We start from the raw sequence: 11,412 nt of genomic DNA on the forward strand, positions 1-11,412 counted from the left end.
ACACACGCACACACACACACACACACACACTCACTCACACACGCACACGCACACATACACTAACAAAAGATAAGAGGTTGATGATAGATTAAAGGTAGATAGCTAATCGAAAAGTGTGTAAAATAAGATGTACGCTAACAACATTTCTTATTTATTTGTACTACTTCAGTTCATTTTACACTATTTCAAATTATATCTGTATCATTTAGATCAGGCCTTTTTAATATAGGGGTGCACGGTGGACATCCTAACGCTGATGTTAGTTGTAACACGTTTGTTTTAAATACTTAAGCACATGCTTGGATGACGAAACTTTGTGTACTAGTTGCCATATCAACATCATATAGAAAAATTCCGCCATTTTTTTTTCTTTTTTTTTTCTTTTCTGGAAGATATCCATAGACATTTTATTAAACCATAGCAAAGGTAAATTTCTTACTTAAGCTAATTTTCATCTCTATTTTTGTGTTTATTTAAAATAAGACAAATCTGAACATGTTTTAATCTCCTAGATGTTATTTAACAGTTGAGAGTCAATGTTCAGAAATTAATAAATATTTATTTGTTTTGAACTATGTTATATAGCCGTGTTTTCATGTGTTTGTAGTCAAAACTCAAAATGAGTTTAATTGTATTTTATTTAGAAAATATTTAGTTTGTTTTGTATATTTTTTATTAGATCAGATAAGATTTTAGAAAAGAAAAAGAAAAAGTATATACTGTATTAATAAAACAAAACCATATAATTGTACTGGTAAATTAACGTGGGAAAAATGAATACTCTGACCCATAAGTAGATTTACACAAACTGAGAAAGTCAAAAGAGTTTTTTTTTTTTTTTTTTTTTTTTTTTTACCCTCCAGCTCTTCCCCCACATTTATAAATGTTTTAATACCACTTGTTTTTATTTCTGATTATTTGTGCACTTTTTTTTTTTTCTATGTAAAGTACCGACTACCCTGTATGAAATCTACTAAATAAACTTATGTTATGTGTTGGTACCGACAAAGTTATATTTAAAAGTTTAGAGCAATGAGTTTTTATGGATTTTAAACACACACACACACACACACACACACACACACACACACACACACATACCTGGCGACAATGTGTCTACATTGGTGTTATTTTCCCTTGTGTTAGCATTCACATATCTTATTTTTCTCTTTTGACGGATTCGTGTGAATTAGATTATTACAGATCTTATTTAACAAGATGAGATCAGCTCCGTCATATGTTTTTTCTAGTCATACAATCAGATTTCATGATCTACCACCTATGGAGATGAAGGGATCCTTTGAAAATGTGGCGGGAAAAAAAAAGTGTTTTAAAATGGGTGTAATAATCTGTGTAATCAGATTAAGGAAAAATTATCCATTAAATGAGATAAAGTGTTTTATGAACTAGTGTGACATTTATATGTTATTAATGTTGATCAGAGGGAGTTCAGGAGGAGTATGATGATGTGATGAGTGTCACTGAAGATATGAGAAACTGTTAGGTAAGTTATTGTAACATTTCTGTTCTCTGTATATTCTAATATTATTGTTATTATATTTTTCCATGTGTATAGACTGACATTTAACTTTTTCATTTAAGAATAATGTTAAATAATTTAAGATTTTGTTTTTAATAACAGATTATGATGATGTGGGGGAGGGGCCGTATGACTGAATGGCCACACCCACTAACTCGGTTCAAGACATCTGAACATTCAAGAGTCAAGAGTGATATTTCTGTGTGAAATCTCAGATTTGATGTTATTTGAAAATGTTCTGTAATGAAACTTTGCTTACTGCTTTTATGACATTTTAGTATTGGATTGTGGCCTATTGTTTTATATCAATAAAAATAAAACAAATATATATAAATATATGTATTACAGTTTTTCTGAATTGCTAAAACACTAAACCCCATTCTCTGAACTAAATTCTCAATAGTCTAAACCAATTTGTGGAATAAATCACTCTTTCTGTAAAACATTAAACAAGTTCAGGTAGTTAAAACACTGTTTGCAAATCTCATGCACTCTTTTTTCAGAACTCTAAACACATTCTCACTCCCTAAAACACATTTTGCACTGTGATGCACTTACGTTTAAAAATGCTAAACACAGGTAGGCGAAAGTTAAACACAACTGCAACACAGTTGTCATCATTTACACACAACGACTCAAAATTGTTCACACTTATTTCTAATGATGTGACCAAACCAACTGTACATAATACAAGTCAGTTCAGAGTCCCAAAATTTACTCAAAATGTTGCACTGAATGTTGATACCAACAATGGATGGAAACAATATAAGAGGGAGAGAAGGATGAGGACGAGGAAGAGGAGGTGAACAAGCAGGAAGAGGATGAGGACGAGGAAGAGCAAGGTGTGGAGAATGTTGTCAAGGCTGGATCTTCTTTAGGGTTTTTCCCTTCGCCTGCAGAGATGACATTGTCTGAGATGTGGAGAAACTCCTCCGGCCGGACCAACATGAAGACATGATGCTGAAGCAGAATAAAATCTCTCTCACTGACCTTGATTCTGCAGTTGCACGACTCTTCTGAGTGTACTTTACTGTAACATGCTTTTCATTTAGAGTTTTTTACTGTAACCTTTTTTGCAGTTGGGTCACTGTATTTTCACAGTATGCAAGTGGTGAATATACAGACATTCGATAGGCCTACATAAAGACTCCAATAAGTTGTCATTATATACTTTTTTACGTAATTGCAAAATTTGTTTACTTTGTTTTTTCTGTAACTGCATGCTTTGGATTCTGTGTTCTCCATTTTTTGATGTAGTGTGTAATAAATTATCTGTAGTGTTTATAATTTTGACTCGCTGTGTGTGTGATCTGAGAGCATTGTTTGAGTTTGAGAACAGATCAAATGGTTTTGAGGCAATTGTTTGATTTTGCCAGAAGAGTCAGAAGTTCTGTGAATGTGGTTTGAAAATTTGGTTTTGTGTTTAAGGTTTTGAGAAAGTGAGTGATTGTTTCAAGAAATGTGTTTTAGCAATTCGGAAAAACTGTAACATACTAGTCAATTTCAATATTATTACAATTCGAAATAACTGAAATTTATGAAGCTGAATTGTCTTCAGTGTCACGTGATCCTTCAGAAATCATTCTAATATGCTGATTTGCTGCTCAAGAAACATCTCTTATTATTATCAATGTTGAAAACAGTTGTGTTGCTTAATATTTTTGTGGAAACTGGTAAAAAAAAATCATAATTCTAGAAAATTCAAATATCTTTACTGACACGTTTGATTAATTTAATGCATCCTTGCTGAATAAAATGATTAATTTCTTGTTTAAAAAAATATTCTCAACTGTATAGTGTAAAAGCACATGCAACAGTTCAAAAGAATGTTTTACCTTCAGAATTGCTTGATCTTTTTCATTAATGATCTGTTGCTCCATTTCCTCATATAATCTGCGAATTTCGTTGTCATGTGTGGCTGCTTTCCTGTGCAATGACAATGGCGTTCAATGTTAAAACATGCATTTAGCCTAATACAATAAAAAGATAAACCACAAACAAGTCTTTCATATTATATAATTTTTTCCAAATTCTCACAGTATTTACATTCCAAAACACTGGCTCAGACCTGCACATCCAGTTAGGTAATAATTATAGGATCATAAGATTTAATGTGTATCTTTAAACAATGCATGTTGTAAATCACATCATTCTGGCCTAGATTTGATCAAAATACATTTTATTCCCACCAGAAGTACTGTAAAAACCTGGGTAACTCCTCAGCTTGGTGGTCACTGGACTGGGATAAAACAGCATTCTATTGGGAATTACATTAAGCCTCTAAACGGGGATTATTCACAAGTAACATGGGAGGAAATTAAGAAAACAAAGCAGATTATTGGCTCTTAAACATGGACGACTTTAGATGGCACTGCTCTAAATTCATTCTCATTTCATGTTGCATAAAGAATCATCATGTCACCTTCTGAGGGTGCTCTCCATCTCCTTCCTCTCTTGTTGTGCCTCTTTGATTTGATATGTGACACGGGCCAGGAACTCTTCAAAGTTGGACAAGAGGTGAGGCTCATCCTTCCTGAGCCGAGTCCACAGGCTGCGAACCTCACTCGGGCTGAATTGAAGAGAGAACCGTTACTGCTTGTAGCAATATAAAGCTAATGTTTTATTTTAATGGCAAAGTAATGTCAAGTGTAAAACATCAGTACTGACTCCTCAAACACATTGCTAGCACCCAAGCTCTCCATCAACACGCTAAAATGTCTCTCTTCATCATCTTCATCGCCTGAGCTCTGAGAGGGTGTATTCATTAGTTTCTCTGTTTTGGAAACTCTTCGTCCATAAAGAAAGTTACCTGAGGTTACAGATACACCTTGTAAAAGTGTGTAATTTGCTGTGCTATAAATATGTACCAGATAACAAATGATTTTTAAATAGATCCTCTTGACTGGAAGGAGATGATCATAAACTCACTGAATCCGGAGGAAAACTCTCCCATGGTCAGGTATCCATTTTTGTCAAGATCTAGTGAGTCAAAAACGTTCTCGAGTTCCTCAGCAGTGAGTGGCAATTCTTTGTGTAGCCTCGAGGATAGAGAGAATGATGGTATGATTAAATACTCAAGAAACAGATGGAAAAATGACATCATTATCACTATTTTCAGCCATCTAGATATTCTGATAGCCTAACATCCAAACCCTTTGTACTAGAACATTGTAAATAACAAATCCTTTTAAACAGGAGGGAAAATAATGCAACTGTTATGGTTATGTTCTGTGTATGGACTCTTATGTTGTGTTTCCTTTGGTTTCTGTGTTTCCTTCCTGTGTTTAGCTCCTGTTTGCTTGTCCTTTGTTACTATGGTTACTCATTGGTTAATTGATTATGTTCACCTGTGTCTTGTTGGTTCCTAATTTAGCCTGTGTATTTAAGCTCTCAGAATGTTTCAGTTAATTTTTCCTGTGTTGTCTTTGAGTAAAAGCTGAAACTGTTACATTTATCTATTCCTACAATTCCAGTGTTTTGGATTATCTTTGTTTTCATTTTTTTAAATAAAAGACTGCTGACATTTAGGTCCTCTGCTCCTCTTTTCTTGCCTGAACTGTAACAGAAAAATAAGCACCCTTAATATTTTAATAAAAAATAAAAATTGTGGCCATAGAAAGCTAAAAAATACAAAAACATCATTTGAATACAGAGCTGTAGAGTTATACCAAAACCATGGCAGATGTAAAAAAATTGTTGTAAATAATGATAATGAAAGAATGAAAATATCAAGTGGTGAAGGACCTATCAAGTTAAGGACCCCTACTTTACCCTCATATCAGTGCGTGTGATGAAGCCTTTTCCCTCGCTGTCACAGATCTGAAAGAAGTCCTCTATTTTGTCCAACATAGCAATGTGTCCCCATCCTGCGTTCTTCTTCACACTTTTCCTTGGCTGCGGTTTCGGCTGCTTCTCATCCTGGTCTGAGCCACTGCTGGTGACCCGTGTGTCTCTAACGTGTCCGATCTCTGACATGATTCCAGCGCTGTTACCTTGACCGTCTTTCAACAGTTCAGGATCATGTACAATCCAAAGCTAGATCCAATACAGGGAATTATGCTGATTAATTCAGGAAACATCATTTATTGTCTTGTACTGAATGCCTGCTGTGGGTCCCAGCTGAAAGAAACAGAGAGAGTGCAACACATCAACAATCCTTTTCGTCTTTAGGAATGTTAAGACTTTGAGAAGTGAAATGCAGATTAGTCTTAGTCATCATCACTGCTGACGTTATTGGTGAGCACAGACCTGTCACTTTACGTTGATGTCCCACCACCACAATGTCAAGGGGGAACAGGAAGAGTGGTGAAATTTCCTGTTTGATCTCAACTCAAGTTGATCTTGCAAAGGTTTGAATGAGGGGGTATCAAGTAGCCTATTTATATTGTATTTTTATTTAAGCAAGAACCAATTAAAATGAAATTTTACACGATTGACAGACAGATAATAGTTGACACGTCCTGCTATTATTTACCTCCTCTGTTTACAGCTCTTACAAGTGTTACTCTTCCAGGTCTATACAAAAAAAAAAGAAAGAAAAAAAAGCTTGTATTAACTTAATTAAATCCAGTAAATGAGTGAAGTGTGGAGAGCGGATGTAGTGATAAATGTTTCCATTTCCATTTCTTCCGGAATGAACCATCATCATGTACATGCTAAACTCATATGTAAAGGCCACATAATCAAGATTACAGGGGAAATTTAAAAGATTGTCAGTGAAAAAACTTATATTAAAATCCCGCTAAAGAGAGTGAATAGACCCACATTCGGTCACTCTAGGGTCTAGGCTATAGGCTATTGAGCCATTCCACCGAATAATTACTTCCACATTTGTCCCCACGACATGCATGAAAATTAACTCTAAAATACATTTTATTATTAAGCAAAGTGTCCCGCACATTAAGCTAACTGCAAATTAAAATGTATAATTAAAAACATTCATAAAAACTACCTAGAACACAAAAAAATTGCATTTGTTGCATGTCCCCACTCTCTATCTCTAAACTTTACCATGAAATATGATTAAAATCCTTCAGAAATTTTTTTTTTGCATTTTTTTTATGAGAAAAAAATATTTTATCTAATTATGACCGCCGCTAGCATAGCTAGCGAAAGCGGTCATATAGGGATTGTCAAAGTTTTTTTTTTTTTTTTTTTCGTCACCTTACTGAATTTTCCGTCAACGATACCAGGGACACCGAAACACCGGGGAACATGAAATTTGGTGGGCATGTAGCCCCACTAGACTTTTACGGAAAAATTTTGTTTGGTCCCCGGGGGCCACTCCCCCCCCGCGCTGGGCCCCCCCAAACCCAAAAAATGCAGTTTTTCCTAAATAACTACTTGAACCGTGGAACCGAGGATGAAGAATTTTTTATGGTATGTTGGTCTACTAGACTTTTACGGAAAAATTTCGTTTGGTCCCCGGGGGCCACTTCCCCCCCCGCGCTGGGGCCCCCGTGAATTTTTCGTCAACGATACCAGGGACACCGAAACACCGGGGAACATGAAATTTGGTGGGCATGTAGCCCCACTAGACTTGTACGGAAAAATTTCGTTTGGTCCCCGGGGGCCACTCCCCCCCTGCGCTGGGCCCCCCCAAACCCAAAAAATGCAGTTTTTCCTAAATAACTACCTGAACCGTGGCACCGAGGATGAAGAATTTTTTATGGTATGTTGGTCTACTAGACTTTTACGGAAAAATTTCGTTTGGTCCCCGGGGGCCACTTCCCCCCCCGCGCTGGGGCCCCCGTGAATTTTTCGTCAACGATACCAGGGACACCGAAACACCAGGGACACCGAAACACCGGGGAACATGAAATTTGGTGGGCATGTAGCCCCACTAGACTTGTATGGAAAAATTTCGTTTGGTCCCCGGGGGCCACTCCCCCCCCACGCTGGGCCCCCTCAAACCCCAAAAAATGCAGTTTTTCCAAAATAACTACCTGAACCGTGGCACCGAGGATGAAGAATTTTTTATGGTATGTTGGTCTACTAGACTTTTACGGAAAAATTTCGTTTGGTCCCCGGGGGCCACTTCCCCCCCCGCGCTGGGGCCCCCGTGAATTTTTCGTCAACGATACCAGGGACACTGAAACACCGGGGAACATGAAATTTGGTGGGCATGTAGCCCCACTAGACTTGTACGGAAAAAATTCGTTTGGTCCCCGGGGGCCACTCCCCCCCCGCGCTGGGCCCCCCCAAACCCAAAAAAATGCAGTTTTTCCTAAATAACTACCTGAACCGTGGCACCGAGGATGAAGAATTTTTTATGGTATGTTGGTCTACTAGACTTTTACGGAAAAATTTCGTTTGGTCCCCGGGGGCCACTTCCCCCCCCGCGCTGGGGCCCCCGTGAATTTTTCGTCAACGATACCAGGGACACCGAAACACCGGGGAACATGAAATTTGGTGGGCATGTAGCCCCACTAGACTTTTACGGAAAAATTTCGTTTGGTCCCCGGGGACCCCTCCCCCCCCGCGCTGGGCCCCCCCAAACCCAAAAAATGCAGTTTTTCCTAAATAACTACCTGAACCGTGGCACCGAGGATGAAGACATTTTTATGGTATGTTGGTCTTAAGGGCCCACATCAACCTAGCCCATAATCGATTGTCAAAGTTTTTTTTTTTTTCGTCATCTGAATTTTTCGTCAACGATACCAGGGACACCGAAACACCGGGGAACATGAAATTTGGTGGGCATGTAGCCCCACTAGACTTTTACGGAAAAATTTCGTTTGGTCCCCGGGGGCCCCTCCCCCCCGCGCTGGGCCCCCTCAAACCCCAAAAATGCAGTTTTTCCTAAATAACTACCTGAACCGTGGCACCGAGGATGAAGAAATTTTGATGGTATGTTGCTCTTAAGGGCCCACATCAACCTAGCCCATAATCAGTCATTTGTGATTTGCGTTCCTCCCATAAAAAATTAAAATGCAATATTATTATGACCGCCACTAGCGTAGCTAGCGAAAGCGGTCATATAGGGATTGTCAAAGTTTTTTTTTTTTTTTTTTTCGTCACCTTACTGAATTTTCCGTCAACGATACCAGGGACACCGAAACACCGGGGAACATGAAATTTGGTGGGCATGTAGCCCCACTAGACTTTTACGGAAAAATTTCGTTTGGTCCCCGGGGGCCACTCCCCCCCCGCGCTGGGCCCCCCCAAACCCAAAAAATGCAGTTTTTCCTAAATAACTACTTGAACCGTGGAACCGAGGATGAAGAATTTTTTATGGTATGTTGGTCTACTAGACTTTTACGGAAAAATTTCGTTTGGTCCCCGGGGGCCACTTCCCCCCCCGCGCTGGGGCCCCCGTGAATTTTTCGTCAACGATACCAGGGACACCGAAACACCGGGGAACATGAAATTTGGTGGGCATGTAGCCCCACTAGACTTGTACGGAAAAATTTCGTTTGGTCCCCGGGGGCCACTCCCCCCCTGCGCTGGGCCCCCCCAAACCCAAAAAATGCAGTTTTTCCTAAATAACTACCTGAACCGTGGCACCGAGGATGAAGAATTTTTTATGGTATGTTGGTCTACTAGACTTTTACGGAAAAATTTCGTTTGGTCCCCGGGGGCCACTTCCCCCCCCGCGCTGGGGCCCCCGTGAATTTTTCGTCAACGATACCAGGGACACCGAAACACCAGGGACACCGAAACACCGGGGAACATGAAATTTGGTGGGCATGTAGCCCCACTAGACTTGTATGGAAAAATTTCGTTTGGTCCCCGGGGGCCACTCCCCCCCCACGCTGGGCCCCCTCAAACCCCAAAAAATGCAGTTTTTCCAAAATAACTACCTGAACCGTGGCACCGAGGATGAAGAATTTTTTATGGTATGTTGGTCTACTAGACTTTTACGGAAAAATTTCGTTTGGTCCCCGGGGGCCACTTCCCCCCCCGCGCTGGGGCCCCCGTGAATTTTTCGTCAACGATACCAGGGACACCGAAACACCAGGGACACCGAAACACCGGGGAACATGAAATTTGGTGGGCATGTAGCCCCACTAGACTTGTATGGAAAAAATTCGTTTGGTCCCCGGGGGCCACTCCCCCCCCGCGCTGGGCCCCCCCAAACCCCAAAAAATGCAGTTTTTCCTAAATAACTACTTGAACCGTGGCACCGAGGATGAAGAATTTTTTATGGTATGTTGGTCTACTAGACTTTTACGGAAAAATTTCGTTTGGTCCCCGGGGGCCACTTCCCCCCCCGCGCTGGGGCCCCCGTGAATTTTTCGTCAACGATACCAGGGACACCGAAACACCGGGGAACATGAAATTTGGTGGGCATGTAGCCCCACTAGACTTTTACGGAAAAATTTCGTTTGGTCCCCGGGGGCCCCTCCCCCCCCGCGCTGGGCCCCCCCAAACCCAAAAAATGCAGTTTTTCCTAAATAACTACCTGAACCGTGGCACCGAGGATGAAGACATTTTTATGGTATGTTGGTCTTAAGGGCCCACATCAACCTAGCCCATAATCGATTGTCAAAGTTTTTTTTTTTTTCGTCATCTGAATTTTTCGTCAACGATACCAGGGACACCGAAACACCGGGGAACATGAAATTTGGTGGGCATGTAGCCCCACTAGACTTTTACGGAAAAATTTCGTTTGGTCCCCGGGGGCCCCTCCCCCCCGCGCTGGGCCCCCTCAAACCCCAAAAATGCAGTTTTTCCTAAATAACTACCTGAACCGTGGCACCGAGGATGAAGAAATTTTGATGGTATGTTGCTCTTAAGGGCCCACATCAACCTAGCCCATAATCAGTCATTTGTGATTTGCGTTCCTCCCATAAAAAATTAAAATGCAATATTATTATGACCGCCACTAGCGTAGCTAGCGAAAGCGGTCATATAGGGATTGTCAAAGTTTTTTTTTTTTTTTTCGTCAATCTACTGAATTTTCCGTCAACGATACCAGGGACACCGAAACACCGGGGAACATGAAATTTGGTGAGCATGTAGCCCCACTAGACTTTTACGGAAAAATTTCGTTTGGTCCCCGGGGGCCACTCCCCCCCCGCGCTGGGCCCCCCCAAACCCAAAAAATGCAGTTTTTCCTAAATAACTACTTGAACCGTGGAACCGAGGATGAAGAAATTTTTATGGTATGTTGGTCTTAAGGGCCCACATCAACCTAGCCCATAATCACTCATTTGTGATTTGCGCCCCTCCCATAAAAAATGAAAATGCAATATTTTTCTGCTTTAATCGCCCCTATCTTCAGTGGAGATGTTCAGAACTGCACCATATTTCATGTGTATGATTAACTTGACATCCTCTGGGAGTATGCTAAGTTTCGTAGAATTTCATCCATGGGGGGGTATAAAATAAATTCATTTATGTGCACATTTAATGACTGTACACTCATCGGCCTGTAGATGGTGCTGTTGAGCGAAGGGTTGCTGGTTTAGGATGATACTGTCACACACACATGCAGGAATACAAACAAACGCAAGCATGCACACACACTGACATCCACAGGCACAGACACACACCCATACACACACATACAAATCCACATGCACAGACACACACACACACAAACACACACGCGCACACACATGTACGCACGCACACATACACGCACAGACACACACAGACACACACATACACAAACACACACACATACACACACACACACAGACAGACATGCACATACTACTACTTTTTTTAGGTATCAGCCATATACCCAATTTACCAATACCCAATGTGTTATGCTTGGGCAGTATACTAATGAGGTGGGTGGGACATGTTTCATGCCATGTTAGATCACATCCTGAGAGTCTACGCTTTCAGAAAATATATAGTTTATATAGTTGAATCAGTTTTCTCTTCATGGTACAGACCAAAATGTATTATGTGTACACTTT

General features: G+C 40.3%; 1 protein-coding gene across 1 annotated transcript; it reads right to left on the reverse strand.

The window, feature by feature from the left end:
* Nucleotides 1-2,397: 2,397 nt before the first annotated feature.
* On the reverse strand, nt 2,398-5,593 carry LOC311082201 (EF-hand calcium-binding domain-containing protein 4A-like; the record flags this gene model as incomplete). The annotated part of the gene is made up of 6 exons (XM_084112938.1): nt 5,312-5,593; nt 4,469-4,578; nt 4,208-4,349; nt 3,963-4,109; nt 3,376-3,466; nt 2,398-2,433 (listed from the first exon to the last, which is right to left on the reverse strand). Exons 2-6 carry the CDS (start codon nt 4,491-4,493, stop codon nt 2,398-2,400), a joined length of 441 nt encoding a protein of 146 aa, XP_083969064.1. The 5' UTR covers nt 4,494-4,578; nt 5,312-5,593.
* Between the last annotated feature and the right edge of the window lie 5,819 nt (nt 5,594-11,412).

This window comes from Abramis brama (assembly GCF_963993115.1).
Source record: "Abramis brama genome assembly, chromosome: 4".
NCBI lineage: Eukaryota > Metazoa > Chordata > Actinopteri > Cypriniformes > Leuciscidae > Abramis > Abramis brama.